This window comes from Phyllopteryx taeniolatus, chromosome 16 (assembly GCF_024500385.1).
Source record: "Phyllopteryx taeniolatus isolate TA_2022b chromosome 16, UOR_Ptae_1.2, whole genome shotgun sequence".
Classification (NCBI taxonomy): domain Eukaryota; kingdom Metazoa; phylum Chordata; class Actinopteri; order Syngnathiformes; family Syngnathidae; genus Phyllopteryx; species Phyllopteryx taeniolatus.
Genome location: NC_084517.1, coordinates 6,061,565 through 6,084,879, shown reverse-complemented (window position 1 = coordinate 6,084,879; position 23,315 = coordinate 6,061,565). Strand labels below are relative to the sequence as shown.

Sequence of the window (23,315 nt, the reverse complement as noted above, 5' to 3'; positions counted from 1 at the left end):
ATTTGCAATTATCTTCTTCCATTTGATTTGTGTAGTTAGTAATATGAACATTAACTGGATTCTAATGGATGTCTGAAATGATTTGTTACGTATATCAGATATTTGAACCTGCAGAGTGAGCCAAGGGCAGAGGTGATTATCCCAGCAAGACTGAGTGAGCCTGACTCTCCGTTTTCTCGCAGGAAGACCCCAATGCAGTGCTCAATTTCCTTCAACTGCTCCTCACAGGCTGCTGCAGTTGTGCCTTCAGCTTTCAGTCGCTCAGCTTGGTGCATCACGCGCTCATTGGTGTCAGCCACTTGGCGCTGCAGAGCCAATTCTACATTGGACATGAACTGGCAGGTGGCTGCATTGGACTGAGGGGCAAAGAGCACCTCATATCTGTGCAGAAAAATAACATCTCAGGTCAATGAAAGATTTATATCAACAAGGTTATGTTGTGTACGTGCTAAGTGAAGATGAATTAGTTTGGATTTGGATTTGTTATTTTTCCTTGTTTTCTCATTTATTTTTATATTGTACAAGTTAAACTCTGATTATGTTGCAATTTAAATATTTGTTCTATTTGTTTTATTGAGGTTATTTTTCAGGATTTTGTAACAATTAATTTTCAATTTTAGTATATTCATATCTTTAAGGTTGTTCATGTAAAACATTGGTTAATAATAAATGGGTCTACTACTGCTGACTATTGTTCTCTGTTTGAGCAATATCACTTTGATATCAATATTTAACATTCCATACTACAAAATAAGTATGCATGATTCGCGCTGATATCGTATAGCATCAATAACAGTATCAGACACTACTCAAGGCTATAATATCGGTATCGTATCGGAACTGAAAAAGTTGTATCGGGACATCCTAAGTTGCTATCTGTATCTAGACATGCTAAGTTGGAATAGAGGCATTGATGGATGTGCTTTGCTTACTGTCTGTAGATATGCTGGCAGTGATCAACTGACATGACTCTCAGCATTTCTTCCAACCAGGCCTTCCACTGGTGGGTTCGATGGCGCAGCATGTTGGTTCGTGGGTAGAGCAAAGCAACTGTCGCGTAGCTATGCAGCTGCTCCAAGCAAATACGAAGGGCCCCACGGCGCTGCTGCAGCAAGGAGCTCACCTCTGCCTCCAGGCTTTCACACTGGCTGATCAGATGGGCCTGGCCTGCATTCTGCAAAAAGGCTGTAGCTGGCACATAGCTGGGAGGACCTGGGGAGAATCGTAATCAAAATGGAATCAACATCAATAGCATTTGTAGATTTTGGTATATGTGATCCGTTTATGATTTCAACTTCCTTAAGTGTGTGTGTAAGTATGTATGTGTGTGTGTGTGTGTGTGTGTGTGTGTGGAGGGGGGTCCTCTTCGAATCTTGGCTCAGGCTGCTCCATGTGGCATTTTCATGTTCTGCCCAGTTTTCTCTAGTTGTATAGTATAGCTTCCTCAAATAATCCAAAAATATGGAGGGTAGGTTAACTGAACAAACTAAATTGCCTGTTTGTCTATATTTGCCCTAAGAGTGACTGCTGACCAATACGAGGTGTACTCCTCTTTTTGCCCAAAAGTCATCTGGGATAGGCTCCAGCTTACCCGTGACCCTGAACAGGACAAAGGGGGTAGGTATACCAATTCATGGAAAATAAATATGATTATACCCAGATCTATGGGGGTACTGATGTCCTGCAGCAGAGCAGCCAGCTGAGTTGTCTCCAGGTTGGAAAATGCCGCCTGGTACTGCGAAATCCATTGATCCAGGTCAGCCAGCTTACTTTGAATGGCCTCTTGCACAGTCCTCTGTCGCGATTGCAGCTGGGTGTGTTCAGAGTATCTGTAAAAAGGGAGGCGGGGGCATGCTTACCACTGTGACACATCACCTTTGCACTGATAAACATCCCGAGGGTCCTTTTCCTCTTTGCCCCGGTGGACATGACGTCCATGATTTCCCAAAATAATTTGAAATATAGTTTGAAATGTCACCCGTTTCCAAATAACCTGCTCACCTGTGGAATGTTCCAAACAGTGTTTTGTTTTGTTTTTTAGCATTTCTCAAGTATTTTGCAGCCCCTGTCCCAGTTTTTGGGGGAATGCGTTGCAGGCATCAAATTCAAAATGACAAAATATTTGCCAAAAAAAAAAAACATCAGTTTGAACATTAAATATCTTGCCTTTGTAGTGTATTGAATTTAATACAGGATTTACAAATCATTGTATTCTGTTTACATTTACGTTCTACACAATGTCCCAACTTTGGAATTGGGGTTTGTAAATGAAACCAAGCATTGTGTCAGGCTTACCTTTGCTCCAGAGTGACAATTCGATGCTCTGGTTGGTTCTCTGCTCCTTCCAGGAAGGCTACCTCCTCCTGAAGCTTGGCCTGTAGTTTCTCTCCCTGGCAGAGCAGATCCTGGAGGACCAAGTACTCATCCACAGCCTCTTCCACTTGTGGCAGGACAGCCAGCATTTCATCACGATTCTTAAACCAGTTGACCTTCACAAAGTGCATAGGCAACTCAAACACATTTTTTTGTTTCCAGAACAATTGGGTGCCTAATCATGGAGGAACCAAGTTTACAATCTGTTTACTTCTTTAAGTCATCTTGGGCCTTACCTTAATCTCTGCGACTCTCGAGGAGTAGAGGGAGCGTGTGATTTCTCTCTCCATCTCCCTCTTACTCTGCTTGCTGTCAGCCTGTTGGCCCCCTCCTCCATACACTGCACCGGCAAAGCCCACCTCCCCCCCAGCAGTCCAATCCACCAGGGGATCATAGACGAAGGCCTCCAGCAGGGTCAAAAGTGTTTCTCTGCCTCGGCGCATCATTTGAACAACCTGAGAGATTAAAACGTATTCAGAAACAGTTTAAAGGGCAATTTTCTCTTCTCTACCGATATGGAAGGCCTTGAACAATTGCACAATGATGGCACAATAAAGTCAGTCAGGAAATTATGAGGCAGAGCGTTGGGAAGAACATACAAATATCAAATAACCCATTTTGCTGAAACCGTGTGGCTTTGCTATGATCAAAGTCTGTTCATTACGAACAACACTCTTAACTTGTGGAAGGGCTGAGTGTTGATATGGCAATTGTTAACAATGCAAGAACCATGCCGCAGAGTTATACATCTCAGATAACAGACACAGGCAAGTGTGCAAACAGTTACTGTTAACTTACTTATTTGAAGAGGTGACATTTACCTGTTCACAAGAAAGCCTGAAGATGCCCTCCACCCCAGTAACTCCCAGCGCACTCTCAATATTGTGTGTCATTCTGAATGGAACCTTCTCTGGGACTCTTAGGCTCTTTCCTAAAGCACGAAAAGCAATGATGTTAGAAGGTATTCAACCAGGGATACAGAAATAAAGTAAACCCCAAATTTTGATGCTCGTCAGCATTTGTCTCCAGTAGCACCAAGACACTTAACATAATCAAAAGAACTGAATTGATTCTCTGTCCTTACCTTTTTCAAAACAGACATTGTAATCAATGTGTACAACCTCTCCAGTGGTCATGTCAATAAGCACATTGTCAAGGTGTCTGTCTCCAAGGCCAATTATGTATCCCACCATTGACATGACAGCAGTGGATCTGGCATATGACTATGGAATAGAAAATTCATATAAGCTAAACATCCTCAACAAGGGTTAAATGTAATACTGTAAACCCAAACAATCAAGATACAATATAAAATGCATCATAGAAAAATGGCAACAGTGATTACCTGAGTGACCCTCCACCATTCACTAGGTGTGGTACATGAACACCACAGCTCCTTGGCCAGTAAATTGGAAGGCGTGGCCTCCATCAATTCTTTCAGCACCTCCTTCATGACACTGAGGGGCCAATCTCGCCGTGTTACGTCCAGACTGAGCCCAACCGCTTTCAGGGCAGGACCAATGCGACTGTAATAGAGCTCACTTGGGCGTGGTACAAGAGGCACTGGCTGCTGCTGGAATGAGTCTTGGGCCTGAGTCAGGAAAGAAAGAAAATTGCATTCAATTATGCAATTAATTGGATCTAGTCAGAGTAATCATTTAGTAGCATACAATAGGAATAAAAAATTTTAGTATGTTACCTTCTGAGCCTGCAGCACAGCCTCCCTCTGCTGCCAGCGCTTGTATAGGCCAAAGAGGGGCGTGGCTCCATCAACCCACTGGATCAGTCCCGATCGTGTTCCAAGGGGTGTGACAGAATAATGGCGAGCATGGAAGCGTGGCTGCTCTTGTTGGTTGATCTTGGTGAACATTGTATTTACAATCGATAAGAACTGCATGATGCGCTCATCCAAGTGTAAATCCTCAAGACCTGAGAGACAGCACAATATCACTTTGTTACCATTCTCTGTAGTTACTTCACTCCTCCGTCTTCAGATTCAAATAAAAGCCTGAAAAGTTGCCTTTAAAAACTTCAATTCTATAGATGTAATTTCACCATGCATTAGGACAGAAATGGATAACATACAACAAAAGCGACAAAAGAGAAAAAGTGCTGTAACACATGCAAAAGGTGGCGTGGCCGGGGATGTCTCTGGAAACAAAAACAAAAAAAACCCATGCCACGGACACAAACACCCACACCCACAGCATCACAGATGCTGGCTTTTGAACTTTGCACTAATAATTATCCGGACAGTCCGTCTTCTCTCTGGCCTGGTGGACACGACGTCCGTAATTTGCCAAAACAGTTTGAAATGTAGACTCGTCAGATCACAGCACACTTTTGCCTAACACACTCAATTAACCTCGTCCCTGCAGCTGGAATTTGTAGTTTGGATTTGAAAAGCCTCTTTTGTGACACCAGTCCCACAACCTTTCTGGACACACCTCGTACATGCAAAATTACAGAAACTGAGGCGCTCGAGGGGACGAAATAAGATGGATGTACAATCAAATAAGGAACACAATAAACAGTCAGTATTAAAGTGGTCTTTACCTTTGAAAAGGTATGGGTAGTTGTGACCATCAGAGCCCTGGAAAAAAAGCTTCTTTGGCTTGGTCTTGGTGGGGAGAATGGTGATGGATTTGCCAATGCTCTGAATGGTGACAGTGTCTGATGCTGACACCACACCTGGCAGGGCCATTTCTGTTGCAGTCAGAGATGCCAGGTGTGGACTGATCTCATCCAAATGGAGAAGATAGCTGGCTCGCTTCTGAGCACGCTGCTGCAGGCTTAACATAATCTAACACAAAGGTAACTACAATTAATTCTCTCAGTTGACTGTGCAGGTTATATTAATAAAACGTCGTCTGTAATTAAATGATAAACAATTAGAGCAGAACGTCATAATTGTCAAAGACACCTGTTTGAATGGGAGCCAGCTGCTGGCAGGGTTGGCAGGGTTGTGGGGGTTCGTCAGTCGCTCGAGGGCAGACTTTATAGCATCGCCATAGGTTTGCTGGAACCAGGTCTCGTGAGGTGTCTCCGCAGGGGCCGATGTGATGCTGCAGACATGTTCCAGGGCAAAAACCACAGGCCGCATCAGAGCAGAGTGCTTCTCACGCATTATCGCTATCTTCTCATCCCTGAAGTACAAAATAGGGAAAAAGATCCATCAGACTTAATTTTGCCTTTGAGAAAACAGACAATATATTAATGGTGATATTGGCGAAAAGAGCACATCTCACCTGCGGAGCGTGTTATTGTTCTGAACCCTCTTAACCTCGTCCTCCAGCTGTTGGATCCTGCGCAGGACATGCATGTGCTGCTGCTGCAACACACCTAGCCACAATTCATCCCAGAGTAACGTCACCCTGCGCAGCTCACCGACTAACTGTTGGACCTGGTCAGCACACATGACTTGTTAGGATCTTATCATCAAAATTGAATCGAGCTGTGAAGCCCGTTACCTGAAGCACCATGGTTGGGTTGGCTAAAGACAGCTTCTCCACTATCTTGCTGTAACAATCCTGCATCATGGCTTGGTCTTGACTGGAGCAGAATGTTGCCAGCTCTTCTGGAGTGTCTCCTTTGTCACCACTCTCTGGCTGCTCCTCCTCCTCCCCACCAAGGCCCTCCACTTGGATGCTCCCCAAAAATGTGGGCAAAGCTGATGGCAGTTTGCTCCCTGTCATAAGCAGATTAGCCGTTTTTACAAGACTATTTCAGTCAATGTCTGATGTACGATAAAGTAACTATAATGAGCTATAAGCAATAAATACAAACATTAAGACCTACCTGAATTTTGAGCATCCCCTCCAAAAGAGAGTGAACCCACAATGGCAGGGTAAAGGATGAGATGTGGGGAGTCCTGGGCCACTCGGCAGAGCAAGCTGCATATGCTTTGTCGTATGTATGCTTCTGGATGATTAAGACGTGAAAAAAGTTGTGGCGTGATACCTGAGATAGCGAGACAATCAGAATATTAATAAACAATTATATCACAGGGTTTTGGGATCAATTCAATTCTAACACGTTCAATTCAGTCAAGAATAAAAAGTATTTATTTCCAAACTAAACAAAAAGAAATTGTTGAAGTTTGACATACCCCTCCAAGGTGCTGTCGGGGTGGACGCTAAACCTAGCTCAAGCCCTTCCCTCAGTTCCCCAGCATGCTTGACCAACAGACGGAGGAGACGAAGGGTTGCCATGACTATCACGTCATCATTACTCTGTTTGCTGTTATGACAGGACAGTAAGAGTTTTGGGTCGTCCTCATCGATAGGGACCTGAAACAACAGAAGCTTTAATGAAAGGCTGCCCACACATGCAGTCAAGTGGCAATGATGGCCCGTCAGTTGTTAGTCATTTTTACTCTATCTAATATATAAAATAAACACAATCTTCTTCTTCTTCTTTTCCTTTGGGCTTGTCCCTTTAGGGGTCGCCAGAGCTCGTCATCCTTTTCCACGTAAGGCTATCTCCCGCATCCTCCTCTCCAACTGCCCGCACGACATCCATCGACCTTCTCTTTGGTCTTCCTCTAGCTCTCTTGCCTGGCAGCTCCATCCTCATCATCCTTCTACCAATATACTCACTATTTCTCCTCTGGATGCGTCCGAACCGTCCAAGTCTGCTCTCTCAAACTTTGTCTCCAAAACATTGAACCTTGGCTGTCCCTCTGATGAGCTCATTTCTAATTTTATCCAACCTGGTCACCCAGAGAGCGAACCTCAACATCTTCATTTCCGCACAATAAATACCATAATACAGTACATTAGGAAGATGTTTACTGATGTATTCCAGCATCAATAAAGAGTAAGGTAGAGAATGTAATGTTCTTCTTTTTACCTGTTTTCTTGGAAGACAACAATATTTCTTTTCACATTTACTATATGTATCAAACCTGTTCCCCCCCCAGTGCAGATATCCTTGCCAGCATGCCAAAGTCTTACCTGGCCCGCATTGAGCTTCAAGAATGTGAAATATGCTTGGCAAGAGATCCGGTATAGGCCAAATATTCGGTCCACCACACGTCTCCAAACCCGTATCAGTCCATCTGCAACAGGTTGGCCGGCCTTTGCTAACCAGGGGCAGGAAGCTGTTAGCTGTCGCCATATCACATCCACCATGTCATCCTCGTCATCTTCCTGCTGGAGCGCCATATCCTCATCCTAAAGCAAAACACGTGTGTACAATTAGAACAATCTACATTAGTACGTAAAAAAAGTGAAATATTTCAACATTAGTTATTGTGAATGATGTACCACGTAATCCAATATAAAGCATGTGCTTTGTTTGTGCTAAACTGAAGACAACGTATCCAGTAAAGTCATGATGGTTAATAGACGTTAGACTCTACCTGTATGCCAGTTGGTCGACACATGGCTTGACCAAGAATGCTAAAAATGGTTTCTTTGTCTTCTTCACTTGTAGTTGCAGGGAGAAGTTCCTCAATATCCTTCTTTTCTCCAGAAAGAAGAGGCAATCCCTCACCTTGGCTATTGGGAAATAAAGTGCAATGTTGGTCTAGGAGTGTAATCATAAGAGAGTAATTAAATAAGCAAGAGTTGAAAAAAAACTGTATCACCAACAAAATCATCGTCAACAATGTAAATGATAATCAGTCATATACCGTATTTGCCTGGGGTTCACTAACCTGGCATTATCAACAACCTTCCTACCCCAGCGGTACGCCCAGCTGGCCAGTGCTGCCCAGGACTTTGCTACCTCTGGGGCCAAGCTCGTGGAGAGCTGGTAGAGTTGACCGAGCACAAAGTCTGGCTCCCCGACACCAACACTCACTGCACAGAAATCACGGACATTTTGTTATCCTATGACCTCATTCTCATCGTCAGCATCTAGCAATCCTTTGCCGCACCTTTGGTATTAAAATGCTGCCTGCTTCATCTCAGCCTAACTTTGTGTTTCTGTTTTGTTTTGGTATGTCGTCGTGACTTCATTCAGGTTCAGGAGGATCAGAACAAAAATGTTGAGTTCTTAACAAAAGTTAGTCACAGTAAAATGTCCACCCTTGAGGACTTGCATGCTTGCCCGACCCAAGAAAAGAACATGCAAAACCCTCTTGGACCCTCCAGATCCTGGTCATCACCTCATCCAGCTCCTCCCCTCAGGTAGGGCGCTATCAAACAATCCTAAATAAAACCAGCAGATATTCAAACAGCTTCTTCCCTCTTGCCAGTAAAAATTGCTCGAGGCTAAGTGACTCTCCGTAGTGTGTTTTATGTCTCAAAGTAGTTACTGTCAAAATGGCTGTCTATTGTTATACTAGAGCGGCTCCAGCTACCGGAGACAAATTCCTTGTGCGTTTTTGAAACAATAGCATGTCCAAGTGGCACGCCATAAGCAATTGTATGCATAAAACTGTACTCAAAATTACCTGAAGTCTCAGTGGTAATGTGGGGAATGCTCAGTTCCACGAGAGGAAGCTCCAGCAGAGCAGAAATGTTCTGACACAAAGGTGACATGTTGCTCACCGCATTGGATGAGTTTACTGCCCCTGACATCTTTACAACCTGGAGCCAAACAGCACAGTGCAAACTTAACGGACCAAAAGTAATGCCTGCGCATCAGAAATTTTCACACAATAAAATCATACCACCAAATGAGTACCAATTTCAAAAAGTGTTACCTGTTTAAGCTGGGGTATCATGTCCTTCCAGTCGGCTAACAGCCATTTGCAAAGCGTGAGCAGTGAGCGACAGGCAGCACCTTCATTCTTCCCCACATAGCAATATGACAGAGCAGCCCTGCTCAGCATTTCCATCGCTGTGATGGACTGGCCTGTGGAGTTGAGTTCCGATATTTATGCTGACATGGCTCACCAAACATTAAAACAAATTAATTTTGACGCTGTTCACATATGATCTGGATGGTTATAACGTCGGTCACAGACAATTCAGTAATTTGTGAATTGTCATGCAAGCCTTAACTTTACATCATCACGTTCAAGCTTTTCATATCCATATTTAGCTTATCACTGAATTCTCACCTGAAGTCCTCACTACTTTGGCTTTTTCTATCTGCAGCTCTGGTCCCCACTTCTCTCCCAGTGTGCCTTCCACATTGAGGCGCCGGAAGGCCTTTATTAGTTCATCGCCCTGCTCCTTGTCTTGGGTTCCATCGCAACACTGGCTGAGCAAGCGGGATGCCAGGGCAATGTTGCCTTTTTTTCGAGCAAACTTTACAGTGGTCAAACAAAGTTCCATCAGGTGGGCATCTGTGGTTGGAGACGAACCTGGAAGAGGATGGAAACTTTTCATTCGGGCAGATGTTTTCAATTTGAACGGCGCGAGTCAACACGTCTCTGTGGGACTATTTTGCGGTGTCTCAGACAAACAACACGCAAGTTATTTGCAGTCTGCGCATAACTGAAGTACGTCGTGGAGAACGTCATCTTAATGCTTCAACAACAAATTTGATCGGGCACCTGAAGAATGTACACAAGGAGGAGCATGCCGCGTTCAAGCAACGCAGCATGAAATAAATAAAATAAAGGAAAAGCCAAACGGACGCAAATTCTGGACAACACTCGTCCATATAGCCGGGACAGTGAGAAAGCAACGCTTTTCATATCCATATAGATATATAGATATAGATATCTATATATATATAGATATATATATATAGACACAAAGTGGGCTTTACATTTAGTAAATTTGGCAGACAGGCAGCTGTAAATGGCTTTACCTCACATTACAGGAAAAAAGTGTTTTCTCCCTGAATGATGATGCTCCAGCCCACCAATGGACAATGCACAACATGTAGGAGAGGACTGCCTCAGGCAAAATTATTGCAGTTGAAGTTAGAAAAATAAATTCATATAATCCCAATTCTTTGATAACATTTCTGAACGGTTTATTTCTCTCCTTGCATGCACACAGGGATATCACTGGAGCTTCAGTAGTTGTACAAGTCTGAGGTGAAGTCCTGTGCAGTGACAACCTGGAATCTGTTCTCACCCAGAAGCACAAATACCTACTATCCAATAAAGCATATGTCAATATTCAGGGATTCTTAGCTTCTGACTTTAAAACTTTTTAAAGGATTTTTGGCACGGAGGTTGATTGATGAATATTTTGCAATTTAAGAACAGGTTGTTTTTATAAATACTGACTGTATTACCTCTCAGTTTGTTGAGGAGTTGTCTCTGGAACATGGTGTATCTGAGGGCTTGAAGGAAAGGCTGAACATCCTGTTGTTTACATGAGCTCAGAGTCTCACTGTTCAAAGGAACCACATAGTCCTACAGCGAATACAAACAACACAAAAATGCAAGACTTTATTAGTGCAGCAGGATTGATGTTTACATTGGTCCTTTTATTGTATAAGGCAAACTGAAGCCAGTCACCTTTAAAGAATACTCGAGCTGAGAGCATATTTGCATATTCTTGACAATTCATCCTTCCAAACCATCATCATTGGTACCATCCTGATCGTATCAGTTTTTTTCACCAGACAAAATGTCTATATTAAATTACAAAGAACACTGTTTTTAGACTTGTGTTCCAGCATCTTTGTGCTTGGCCTTGTGACTCATGAATTAGTTTTTCCAATTTTCATTTGTTGAAACAACCAATCATAACACTCAGATGAACACATCCCATTTTTTTTGTAACCATTCAACATATCGTTTAGCAAAAACATTAAGGTTAATGGGGCGGCACGGTGGACAACTGGTTAGCACATCTGCCTCACAGTTCTGAGGACCGGGGTTCAAATCCCGGCCCCGCCTGTGTGGAGTTTGCATGTTCTCCCCGTGCCTGCGTGGGTTTTCTCTGGGTACTCCGGTTTCCTCCCATGTCCCAAAAAACAGGTAGGGTAGGTTAATTGAAGACTCTAATTTGCCCGTAGGCGTGAATGTGAGTTCGAATGGTTGTTTGTTTATATGTGCCCTGCGATTGGCTGGCAACCAGTTCGGGGTATACCCCGCCTCTCGCCCGAAGATGACTGGGATAGGCTCCAGCACGCCCGCGAGCCTAGTGAGGATAAGCGGAACGGAAGATGAATGAATGAATAAAGGTTAATGCAACTCGGATGCAAGAGACTGGTGTACGTGCCTCTTGTCCTGAAAGAGTGTTCTCCAGAGTGGCAATACAATGGAGCTGCAAAGTGGAAAGGGTGGGCAAGGCATCAGAGAGGGTCAGTGTTGACAGGCGAAGAGGACCCAGACAGATCCGTCCAGTTTGTTTCAGACATCGCACCAATGTACTGCAAAAATACAAGACTTGTTAGACAGACTAAATTACAACATGAGTAAAACCAAATATCGCCGTTGTCATTTGACTAAGTAAGGCAAGTTTGATACATTCAGGACCTAAATGAGCAACGTCAAACCAGATTCTCTTTGTAAATACTCACTCTTGATTGGCTGTGGCCCTTTGCTCTGTTGGCTGACTGGCTTTTGCTAGGGCACTAACAGCAGTACGGAGGAGCTGTACCTCAATGGCTCTCTGAAGTTCTGTTGGATCAGGACTCAATGAGGGCAGAAGCCTCTTCAGATCTAAAACAGACACACAACCAAATTAGCACAGAATGCTTGAGAAAATAAGTTTATGTGCAGTCCCTTCAGAAGCAGTACTACTTCATGATTATAGTTACATAGTTCAGTATTAATCAACAAATAAGTCACAGTCACCCATTTTAAAATGACTGCTTGGCGTTCCCCAAGTTAAAAGCTGAATCTAAGGATAAGCCCACACTTACCCATCTTGTCCTTGTTACTGGAAAGTGAGCTGAAGTCTTCTCCAGGGAGAAGTTCCAGCTGAGCACCACATTCAGTGAAATCTCCATCCTCAAAGCGGCTTAGGGCCTGAATGTAGTTGAAATCAGCCCTTAGGTTGATGCTGAGTAGACTGGGAGAATTCTGTTTCAGAGCATGAACAGTGGACTGCCATTCCTTGACTGAGGGCCAATCACAAAGTGCCACAAAGCACTGACATGCTTTGTTGGCCAGGAGGTTGACCGCCTCAGGAGAGCACTCATTTGACTTCAGCAACACAGTTTTCCTGCTTTCACCTTTTTCAAGAAAACAGAAAAAAAGTATGACTCTGTCTGCATAACAGCGCATATCACAGTCTTACAGCAGCGATAAAGAAGAGAATATGAAAATTAAGAAGTGCAAAATACGACAACGGAGACCCCGGACTGTTGAGCAACTGAAGTTGTACATCAATCAAGAAAGGGAAAGACAGCTTTATCAATTTGTGTTCTCAGTTCCCAAACTTATTAAGTACTGTTAAAAGGAAAGGTGATTTAACAGTGGTTAATATGAACCTGTCCCGGCTTTTTAAAATGTGTTGCAGGCATCAAACTCAAAAGACAAAGTATAGCGCTTTGAACATAAAGTATCTTGTCTTTTTAGTGTATGCAATTGAATATAGGTTGAAAAGGATTTGAACATAATTGTATTCCGTTTTCAATTTACATAACATCAACTCATTTATGTTCAGCACTGCAGAAGTATACAGTCATATTAATAAAAACAATGTTCAATGTATGTACTATAGTGCATTGTTATCTCCACAGTTGAATGGAATGAAAGTGTATACAGTTGGAACTAGGGCTGCATGATTATGGCCAAAATAATAAACAATTATTTTGATCAATATTGTATTAAGGATTATTCCTCATGTTGGGGACAAATATTTATTTTTAATTGCACTACTTTTTAACAAGTTTTCAGCAGAAAATGAATCATTAAGAATAAATAAATGATAGATAATAAAAAAATGTATTTACCCCCAAAAAATTCTATTACCAAGGGCTAACTGAACAGGGCTCAAGACTGAGACCAAAATGGTCGCATATGGAACCCTTTTTTTCCCAGTGTGAGCGAGTAAAAATGTCAAGTGTTTCCGCTATCGCGAGTTTCAATATACAGTATCAATATACAAGACATTGTGGTTGAAAGTAGATTTTACACCGATCTGATCGGTATCGGCCTATAATTACCATTTTAAATCAAATAAACCACCTGCACGCACTCCTTTATGAAGAAAGCGCCTTCTCGTTATTATGAACCACCAATGGGCGCCGGCACATGCGCCCGTTCAGCCCCCTCACCACAGCGAGCGAGTCTCGCGGGCAGAGCGATGACACGATAACAAATAAAATTCAATTAATTGTGTAGCCCTAGTAGGAAGCGACGTTGACTTGGGTAAAATTTACATTTAATAGTTACCATTGCTTGTATGTTTGGGGCTGCTGGTATTACTGGTGAGTTTAAGCAGGTAACAGTCAGAGCTTTTGATGCTGCAGTCCATCCCGGAAACTGCAGACAGCTGATCTTGGTAGTCCAGAGCTGCTTTCTCAAACCTAAACACATGCAAACAAATGCAAGAAAACTCGACACAATGCCCAAATATAATTTGGTTTTTTAATTCATACAAAATTTCTCATACAAAATACATTTGTAAAGTTTTAAAGCAAAACAATGAGGAGCTAAATCTAAAACGTTTTTAAAACGTGCTTACCGTCCCTCTGCTTGTAAAGCAACGGAGGACAACCAGCTGAGACTCTTGCCAGTGTTAGAGAGGCTCCAGACAGCAAGTCCTTGGATAGCATCAGGACAACGCAGCTCGCAAAGAGCTTCTGCCAATAATGTTAGAGGAACCTCTAATTCTGGACCCTGAAGCGAAGAAAACAGAAATAATCATTAGAATTTGCATCGAGGTTGCTTACCTAAAATTCTCACTGACAGTGTGCTCATCCTAACCTGGGTGTTGCTGTTTTTAATCTCAGCAAGAAGATCAAAGCCGTGACGTATGGTCACTGCTGGCTGGCCAGACAGGAGACCAACCCTCATCAGTGAAAGGCGGATCCTTGTCAGCCAGTCTTGGCACGTCTGACGATTAGTGTAGAAGAATGTCCTGATACCCTGAGTAAAAAGCAAAAACTTGGATTATTCAAACCAAGGCAGATGTAAATTATGTGTAAATGTTGTCCATGCCCAACACTTAAACCAGATAATTATCATTTTTAAACAAACAGTGGAGTGAGACTTGTCAGCCTACCTTTGGTGGGGCAGTGAGCGCATTAGCACAGCCCTCATACGCGTTATACATAAGCTTCTCCAGGTTCTCAAGATACTGAAGCAGTAGAGTGATCCGGAGCTGATTGGAATGGTGACCATCTCCGTCACTTCCAGCACCAGCCCATGGTCCAACATCCTGCTCTGGGTTTAGGCTGTGTGCTGCCAGGCTGCGGATCATACCTGAAAGAGAGGAAAATAAGGGAAGGCTTGGCAAGCTAATCAAACAAAAACAAACAAACAAACAAAAAACTGCTTACCATGATTAGCACCCCTTCATTTTTTGCATAACCTGTATAATATCTTCAGAAATAAATGGAAATGTACCAAACAATCAGGATCTCTGAATTGTAGGTCTACATTTAACAAAGATTGAATTTAACAAAGAAACTTTTCAACAAAATAAAAAAAAAAAAACCAGAAACAACAACATGTAAAACAATATTGGCGCCAGTCCTGAATATTTGGTTGCACACCCTTTTTCAGCCATGACAGCCTCCATCCAGCCATCCATTTTCAGAGCCGCTTCTCCACACTAGGGTCGCGGGCGTGCTGGAGCCTATCCCAGCTATCATCGGGCAGGAGGCGGGCTACAGCCAATCGCAGGGCACATATAAACAAACAACCATTCACACCTACGGGCAATTTCAATTAAGCTACCCTACCTGTTTTTGGGATATGGGAGGAATCCGGAGTGCCCGGAGAAAACCCACGCAGGCACGGGGAGAACATGCGAACGTCACACAGGCGGGACCGGGTATTGGACCCCGGTCCTCAGAACTGTGAGGCAGACGCTCTAACCAGTCGTCGACCGTGCCGCCTGACAGCCTCCAAACGTTTCTTGTATCCATATACACACACACTCCCGGAATCCTTCAAATGTAAAAATTTCGGTTCCCAGTTTCGAGTATATATATAAGAGTATATTGTCCGAAGGAGGCTTTTACGATGTGTAGCAGTCTGACATGTTCCCTCCCACTCCAAGCCACACCCTACACCTTCAGGGAACACTGGGAATCACCATTGAACACTGTATGTCAACCAACCATTCATGACGCCGGCTGAAACCCCTGCAGGCCTGCTACATCTTCTCTCTACTACTAAAGGCAACCTGATTTATGGCCAATATCGACTTACAATTAAATACAAGCAAGAGCTTCGGTATCACCTTCAATGGTCTGGAACGTGTCTTGAGCTCGGCCAAGTGGAGTTCGGAGTTTGGACAGGACAGTGAACTGTGCAGCTTCCCACACTGCCCACTGCCACAGCACCACTTCAGTTTTTAACAGAGCCCTGGGCACGACACCGGGACGCATGCCATCAGCACCACCCCGGCCATCCCGTTTCTCGAGGCGCTGGCAGCTGTAATGAAGTCGCTCCAACCATGGATCCTTGCTGCGGACAAGAATGGGAAGCTTAGAAAGCCTCAGTATATTGACACAGACACAGTCTGCCTTAACACATTTACCAGTGGATTTGGGTTGCTGACTAAAACATTTAACACAAACAGTGTTAACTTTGTTTCTCTTCATCTAACTAAAAATAGGGAGCTTAATTTTGTTTTCTATGAGGATATCACTGAAGATATGAACTGTTAAACTGCAGAGCACAATTTCACTACAGATATCAGTACCTCCCAAGATATTTGACTAATGGAGTGCTAAACTGCAGAAGAACAGTGGTCTATACTTTGTTTCTAACACTGCATAAAATGTCTGGATTTAGTTATATTACAGATAGATCTACTTTATTAAACATTTAAGTGAAAATTAGGAATGTATGAATCCTCTTAAAAAGGGCATACCCTCCACGGTGCAGGGCTCCATATAAAATGAAGCTGATGAGGTCACTGAAGTCCTGGGGGTGCAAGGTGCTGCTTGGTGCTCGACTCATGTGCTGGCGGATGGCCAATGAGATCTGAGTCATCTCTGGGCGGCTGTGGTTACTGATCAAAAAAATAAATAAATGGGAAGCAAACAGATATATAAATAATAGAACTCAAGAGGATTATTTCTGTGTATGAAAGGACAGAAAAAACTAAAAAAAAAAAAAATCATTCAAAGCATATTTGCAGTTGTAATGGGCAATTTTTCAGATTATTGGCAGGTCAGTTGCATAAAATGCCCTCAAGAAGAAAAAACTGTAAAAACTTGTACAACCCCAACCTTGTTATCTTAAAGTAGGGATGCACAATAACTATTTTTTCCATCGATACCAATAACTTGCTGCTTCTCCAAACCGACATTGCTACCGATAACCGATATAATTTTTAATGGTTTCCAGTGCCACTAGAAAGTATTCGCACCTCTTCACGTTTTCCACATTTTGCTGTTAAAGACTTATTCTAAACCTGATCTGAGTATAGTTTGTCTTTTTAAAAAAAATCTACATAAAATACCCTAATGACAACGTACAATCATTTTCAGACATTTGTGTCAATTTATTAAAAAAAATGTAAACATTCACACATAAGTTCACACCTCTTGCTATGACACTCAAACTTAAGCTCAAGTGCATCGGATTTCCACTGATCATCTTTGAGATGCTTCTACAACTTGAATGGAGTCCACCTCTGTTAAATTCAGTTGCTTGAACATCATTTGGAATGGCACACACCTGGCTATATAAGTTCTCATAGTTGACAGTGCATATCAGAGCAGAAACCAAGCAATGAAGTCTAAGGAATTGTCTGCAGACCTATGAGGCCGGATTGTGTCAAGGCACAAATCTGGGGAAGGATAGAAAAGAATTTCAGCAGCATTGAAGGTCCCGAAAAGCACCGTGGTCTCGATTATTCGGAAAGTTTAGAACCAGCAGCGCCCTTCCTAGATCTGGCCGTCCGACCGAGCTGAGTAACCGGGGAAGAAGGGCCTTGGTCAGACTCTATGGTCACTAAGGCGGAGCTCGAGTTTTCCCTTGCGGAGATAAGACAACCATCCAGAAGGTCAACCATTGCTAACACACTCCACCAATGATTCCTTCATGGTACAGTGGCCGGACAGAAGCTACTTCTGCCTAAAAGGCACATGGCAGCCCGCTTGGAGTTTGCCAAAAGGCACCTTAAGAACTGCCAAATATTGAGAAATTCTTCAAGAGAACTTGCTCCAGAGTGCTCTGGAACTCAGACTACAGCGGTAACAAGCGCTAATGAGAGAGCTAATTTTATCGGTCCATTTTTTTCTATATCAGACCAATCAGTGCGATGTCAACCCCCCACCCCCAATATTGGTCCATAACAATCGGTCCCGATAGTTATTGTGCATCCCTATCTTATAATATAAGTAAGGAACAGATTTTTGCTGCCATGTTCACCATTCAGGAAACAATTTACTTATTGCCACAGTGACTTACACAGATGCTAATAAGTACTGGTGATAAAACAAACAAAATGATGTGTTTGGACGAGTTGTCTAGTACAGACTGTTAAAAAATATACATATTATTGAGAAATTAATCAAAGTAAATTGTTAAAAAACACATTTGAACAACTCTACAAGTATATTTCAAATTAAATCAGAAGTTAGAACATGAGCAATTACATTACATTCATGAGAACTAACTAATAGTTTACTGTGACAACAAAGACTTCAATGTCGATATAAAGAACGGAAGCACAGCACTAATGGGGCCAGTATTACCTTAAGGAAACATCCAGGGGGATTGTCCTAAGGAGCTTGCTATAGGCCTGCCTCACTCTCACTGCTGAGTGGACCAGCTGGACTCTGCACACATCCACACACCTAAAACACAAAACATGATCTTAATTCAGCCGGACAGGTGGCTCAGATTCATGGTGCAACGGATACTTACAATCTGTATGCTCAAGCAGTCACACAACTAGACTACAACATTTCAGAGAAAGTCATACAACCATCGAAAAAGAATTCAGAACCCAAACAAAAATAGAGACCCTTGCCTCCCAGTTTATGTTTTTGCATTTGTGTGTCTGCGTGCGCATTATCAAAATGGTAATTACGATAACACAACTAAAAATGGATCTTAATATCAAAAGCGGACCTCAAGTGCTGGAACATGAAATACAGTGCTCCAAGTGAGCACTGTATTTCATGTTCCAGCTCAAATTCTGCACAATGCCCGAAGGCAGCTCATTATGTGTGGATAAGGATGCATTTACCTCTGCAGAAGTTCCACAGATAAAGATGAAGAGAGAATAAGTAAACTGTTGCAGGTCTGAAGGCAGATACGCTGATCTTCATTCAGGGCTATTGAGTGAGTGAAACAGCAGAGGAAAATAGTACCCGTTTGATTAATTATAAAAAAAATCTGTAAGCCTAAAAGAAAAAGAATAACGGACAGCCTGAGCTCACCATTGGAAAGCAGGCCGCGACAGAACTTGTTGAAGGAAGGCAAGGAGAAGAGAGGGCTGTAGGTGTCTGACTTCTTCATCAGCAGTGAGATCTCTTGAGCCCACGTCAGCAGCAGCCTCCTGATAAATAAACTCTCAATGTTCTGTTTGTGCCATATACCGTAACCACTCTTGCCAATGTTACAAATCTCATGGGGACATCAAATCCTTGCACTTCTTTTGGCAGGGTTAATAGTGCTGTCTATGATTGCTGATTTAAAGAATGAGAAAGAAAAAAAACCTGGCTTCAGGGTACAGATGTTCCTTCACCAGCAGCCCTCCCAGAAGGTTTAGCAGAGTGCTGAAATGTTTCTTTGTAGCTGTTGTGACAGTGCTAATGACCGCACCGTCAAACAGGGATGGGGAAGATGACGACAAGCTGGATGAGATGAAATGATCATGTCTATTTTAGAAAGCAGAAAAGGAGATATGGCGTCAGTTAGGAGTTGGCTTAAAAAATATATAATAAGAAATTAAAACAAATCATCAATGCATTGCCATAGTTCCTCCAACAATTCAGTATCGATTCATCAAATCCTCTGAATCGATTCACCTCCTGCCCACCGGGAGGCGCTTTGCGTGTGATTCGTGTTGTATGGACGGAAGCCATACTCGAACAAACAACAAAATGCCGACTAAAGCAAGCAGCAGCAGCGTGAAGCGAACGACTTCTTGACTTCTACTTCTAAATCTTGGATTTGGGGTCAATTTGGATTCCCAGACTTCCCTCTCCCCAGCCACTTAATCCAGCTCTTCCGGGGGGATCCCGAGCCGTTCCCAGGCCAGCCGGGAGCTATAGTCTCTCCAGTGTTTCCTGGGTCATCCACGGGGTCTCCTCCCAGTGGGACATGCCCGGAACACCTCACCAGAGAGGCATCCTGGAAGCATCATAATCAGATGCCCGAGCCACCTCATCTGGCTCCTCTCGATGTGGAGGAGCAGCGGCTCTACTCTGAGATCCTCCCGGATGACCGAGCTTCTCAGAGAGAGCCCAGACACCCTGTGGAGGAAACAAACTTTCGGCTGATTGTATCTGGGCTCTTTTGGTCACAAGCTGTGGGTCGTGAGGGTCGGAACGTATATCGACCGGTAAATTGAGAGCTTCGCCTTTCAGCTTAGCTCTATCTTGACCACAACAGACAAATACAAAGTCCGCATCACTGCAGACGCTGCACGGATCCTCATGTCGATCTCCTGTTCCATTCTTCCCTCACTCAAGAACAAGACCAAGATACTTGAACTCCTCCTCTTCCCTGAAGTGAAGAGGACACTCCACCCTTTTCCGACTGAGGACCATGGTCCCAGATTTGGAGGTGCTGAATTTCATCCCAACTGTTTCACACACTGCTGCAAACGGCTCCAGTGAGAGTTGGAGATCACGGCTTGATGAAGCCAACAGAACCACCTCATCTGCAAAAAGCAGAGATGCAATACTGAAGCCCCCAAACCGGACCCCTTGTACGCCTTGACTGCGCCCAGAAATTCTGACCATAAAAGTTATGAACAGAATCGGGCAGCCTCAACAGAAATTAATCCCATTTACTGCCAGCAATGCAGACCAAACTCTTGACACTGGTCGTACAGGAACCGAACAGCCCGTATCAGGGTGTTCGATACCCCATAGTCCTGCAGCACCCCCCACAGGACTCCCCGAGGGAGATGTTTGAACACCTTTCCAAGTCCACAAAACACACATAGACTGGTTGGGCGAACTCACATGCACCCTCGAGGACCCTGCCGAGGGTGTAGAGCTGGTCCACAGTTCCACGGCCAGGACAAAAACCACATTGCTCCTCCTGAATCTGAGATTCGACTTCCCGATGGACTGCAAATAATAATAGTAGCCCTAAGCCTAAATAAGTAGAAAAATATTATATATACACAAGTATATATAAGTACTTTACTTTTTCAATGTAGAGCTGGCAAAAGTTGTGAATATTACATTTAATCTTGTACAAAACCACATTTTGCCAGCCTTCGATAGGGGACCTTCCACAATAAGAATCATCACTTTTATGGGCCATAAGGAATGGAATGGGAATTAACAGGGAACCTACTCTCAAACAATGCTTGGCTTCTTGACTGTTTACAGTCCTCCATTATTGCCTTCTATTAACCATCGAGTTCCTCTTTTTTTAATGACAACACTGGCAGCTTACATTGATGAACTAGTAAGGTGCAAATTTATTTACATAGCAGATGCAGCCTTCGCCATACCTGCCTCACCACAGTGCAGGGAAACCTGATCAAGGTTTACTCTTCCGAAACTGTACCATGGCAAATTGAAGTGACCCATACCACTGGGTAGATATATGTGGCACTTGACTGCTTTACAAATTCCAACAGTTCATACTAGTCCTACGAACGAGTGAGTTGTGAGTGGAGTCGACTAGCGAGTCGGGGGAAATAAAAAAAGACAGCTGAATCAGAACTTTCGCATTCGAAGCACAAATCTAAGAACTAAATACTATTTATTGTATTCTGACAGAAGCTGCAGCCATGCCGCATTTAAAAACAAAACACAAAATATTGTCTACCTCCATGTGTTTACGGCCGCAGCCATTTTGACCTATAGCACAACACCGCAGGCAGGGATTTGTCCTGTTTGCATATGGAAAAAAAAAATAAAATAAATCCTGCAGTGTATGATGGAGGTTTCTTCTGCTACATGGGTAGATTTTTGGGTGAAAAGCGCCATCCCACATATGGATTTTTTGGTCACTGTACTGTTAGTTACATATTCGGTTTTTTTTTTTGTTCCATGCAAAATTAAATGCAAATGCTCACATTGTACCACAAACATACACTTTTTAGATTCAAACGGTAGAGGATTTGGCATTGCCATCTTGCGGTGAAAAGCTGAACTACACACATTTTCCAGTAGAGAATTTTATTTTAACGTTTCGTAGTTTTTGCAATAATATAAAGCTGCAAAACAATATTAGTAAAGTTTATAGATAGTTTTCAAATGAGCACTAGGGATTTTTCATTCAATGGACTATGACATTATACATCTTCTGTGGAATAGTACCTGGAGTTACAATTCGAATCTGATTCGCAAGTCATTCTTGCACGTCCTCACGAATAGGAGATATACACGCAGAGTCCGAGCCCTCATTTATACATTACCTGGTGCAGTGGGAATAGAGGGTGTAAAGCACAGCATACTGGACGGCAGGGTAGTAGACTGCTAACTCAGAGTGCACCAGCATCAACGTATGATTGAGCAGGGCAAAGACGGTAGGAGACAAAGCCCACATCTAAACGGGTCAAACAAAAGAACATTAGCGACAGTGACAAAAAGCAGTCCATCCTTAGTTCAAACAACAAGACTTCCGGGAGGCGTACAAAAGGAGCAGGTCAAAAACTTTGGTTCCCCATCAAGCTTCTCATGTAGATTCAGTGAAAAGCTCAAATGTTGTTTACATCAGTAATGGAATCCAACTTGACTTTTCCACTTACTTGAATGTGATGTTTAGTGGAGTACTTCATTCAAAGTAAAATATGTAGCGCCTTTATACTTGCACACTTTTGGAAATGTGATCGCATTCACGTAACCGCATAAAGTACGATCAATCTCACAAAGATCGATAACACTGTGGGCGTGGTGCTGGAAATCCGGCATGTAGTTTTGTTTTTTGTTTTTTTTTACTAGACAGGACGCTAGAGTGCGACTAATTCGGTCGCATATGCGCCCTAATTTTTGAATGGTGCAGCAAAAGAGGGTGCGGAGAGCTGCCCAGTCATTTTAGGAAGAAAAAAAACATTTCCGCGACTTAAAAGCAGACACGCGATAGTGAATAGCGGGTACCCTACGTCTAATTGGCCGTGTGTATGTGTGTGTTGGTGTGTTGGTGTGTGTGTGTGTGCGTGCGTGCGTGCGCTCGTGTTTGAAATGTGGGTGGGTCTCAAAATCAATCAGAGATAGTGACTAGCGGGGGACCCTCGGTCTGACTGGCCGTGTGCATGTGCGTGGGTGTTTACGCGTGCGTGCTTTTGAAATGTGGGCGCTCACGTACACGAAGCTAGGTTTTCTGACGGCGAGCTGCAGTTACAGAAAACTGGGCGGCACAAATGGAATTAGTTCTAAAGCCTAACGCCACCGCAAGGATGTGGAAACATTTTGGATTCAAGCCAGATGAATGCGGCCGTCCCGCCGACACCAACGAGCTGGTAACCTGCGTAGCTCACCCCAATGAGCGAGTTCTTGGTGTTCCCAATGGTAGTGAGGGTGCTGAGATTGAAGATGAGGATGAACTGTGCCTTCTCTGGGTTGAGGGTGACTGAAGCGAAAGCAGGGTGCTGGATGCTGAGGCAGCGGATATCGGGTGGCTCAATTCCACTAGTCAGCTTCAGGGTTGCCAGAATGCTGGACAAGGCACACGCCATCTCTCCCAATACCAATTTATAAGCAGCCTCCAGTGTGGGAATGTTTTTCAGACTCAGGAGTGCCTGGTACACCCCATGTACATTCGCCACCACCTGTGGAGTGCACATACATAACTAGATAAGCGTGGTAAACGT

At 43.4% G+C, this 23,315-nt stretch overlaps 1 protein-coding gene across 2 annotated transcripts in view; it reads right to left on the bottom strand.

Annotated features, from left to right (window-relative positions):
- The window catches only part of smg1 (SMG1 nonsense mediated mRNA decay associated PI3K related kinase), a 45,542-nt gene that overhangs the window by 11,811 nt on the left and 10,416 nt on the right, over nucleotides 1-23,315 (bottom strand). For both annotated transcript variants that reach the window (XR_009784702.1, XM_061748650.1), the window contains exons 13-49: nucleotides 22,983-23,273; nucleotides 21,921-22,051; nucleotides 19,033-19,194; nucleotides 18,754-18,872; nucleotides 18,561-18,648; nucleotides 18,064-18,165; nucleotides 16,230-16,370; nucleotides 15,594-15,820; nucleotides 14,409-14,608; nucleotides 14,111-14,272; nucleotides 13,869-14,023; nucleotides 13,577-13,710; nucleotides 12,100-12,411; nucleotides 11,755-11,896; nucleotides 11,454-11,604; nucleotides 10,519-10,639; nucleotides 9,386-9,631; nucleotides 9,026-9,177; nucleotides 8,774-8,909; nucleotides 8,033-8,177; nucleotides 7,736-7,874; nucleotides 7,329-7,547; nucleotides 6,482-6,662; nucleotides 6,172-6,333; nucleotides 5,844-6,061; nucleotides 5,622-5,776; nucleotides 5,297-5,519; nucleotides 4,930-5,176; nucleotides 4,073-4,302; nucleotides 3,719-3,964; nucleotides 3,458-3,596; nucleotides 3,195-3,304; nucleotides 2,610-2,828; nucleotides 2,296-2,489; nucleotides 1,657-1,829; nucleotides 933-1,212; nucleotides 109-381 (exon numbers count right to left, since the gene is read on the bottom strand). Coding sequence is in view for 1 of the 2 variants with exons in the window: in XM_061748650.1 (XP_061604634.1) it covers nucleotides 109-381; nucleotides 933-1,212; nucleotides 1,657-1,829; nucleotides 2,296-2,489; nucleotides 2,610-2,828; nucleotides 3,195-3,304; nucleotides 3,458-3,596; nucleotides 3,719-3,964; nucleotides 4,073-4,302; nucleotides 4,930-5,176; nucleotides 5,297-5,519; nucleotides 5,622-5,776; nucleotides 5,844-6,061; nucleotides 6,172-6,333; nucleotides 6,482-6,662; nucleotides 7,329-7,547; nucleotides 7,736-7,874; nucleotides 8,033-8,177; nucleotides 8,774-8,909; nucleotides 9,026-9,177; nucleotides 9,386-9,631; nucleotides 10,519-10,639; nucleotides 11,454-11,604; nucleotides 11,755-11,896; nucleotides 12,100-12,411; nucleotides 13,577-13,710; nucleotides 13,869-14,023; nucleotides 14,111-14,272; nucleotides 14,409-14,608; nucleotides 15,594-15,820; nucleotides 16,230-16,370; nucleotides 18,064-18,165; nucleotides 18,561-18,648; nucleotides 18,754-18,872; nucleotides 19,033-19,194; nucleotides 21,921-22,051; nucleotides 22,983-23,273 (6,725 nt within the window). In the remaining variant the exon portion in view is untranslated. The remainder of the gene's footprint in view (nucleotides 1-108; nucleotides 382-932; nucleotides 1,213-1,656; nucleotides 1,830-2,295; nucleotides 2,490-2,609; nucleotides 2,829-3,194; nucleotides 3,305-3,457; nucleotides 3,597-3,718; nucleotides 3,965-4,072; nucleotides 4,303-4,929; nucleotides 5,177-5,296; nucleotides 5,520-5,621; nucleotides 5,777-5,843; nucleotides 6,062-6,171; nucleotides 6,334-6,481; nucleotides 6,663-7,328; nucleotides 7,548-7,735; nucleotides 7,875-8,032; nucleotides 8,178-8,773; nucleotides 8,910-9,025; nucleotides 9,178-9,385; nucleotides 9,632-10,518; nucleotides 10,640-11,453; nucleotides 11,605-11,754; nucleotides 11,897-12,099; nucleotides 12,412-13,576; nucleotides 13,711-13,868; nucleotides 14,024-14,110; nucleotides 14,273-14,408; nucleotides 14,609-15,593; nucleotides 15,821-16,229; nucleotides 16,371-18,063; nucleotides 18,166-18,560; nucleotides 18,649-18,753; nucleotides 18,873-19,032; nucleotides 19,195-21,920; nucleotides 22,052-22,982; nucleotides 23,274-23,315) is intronic.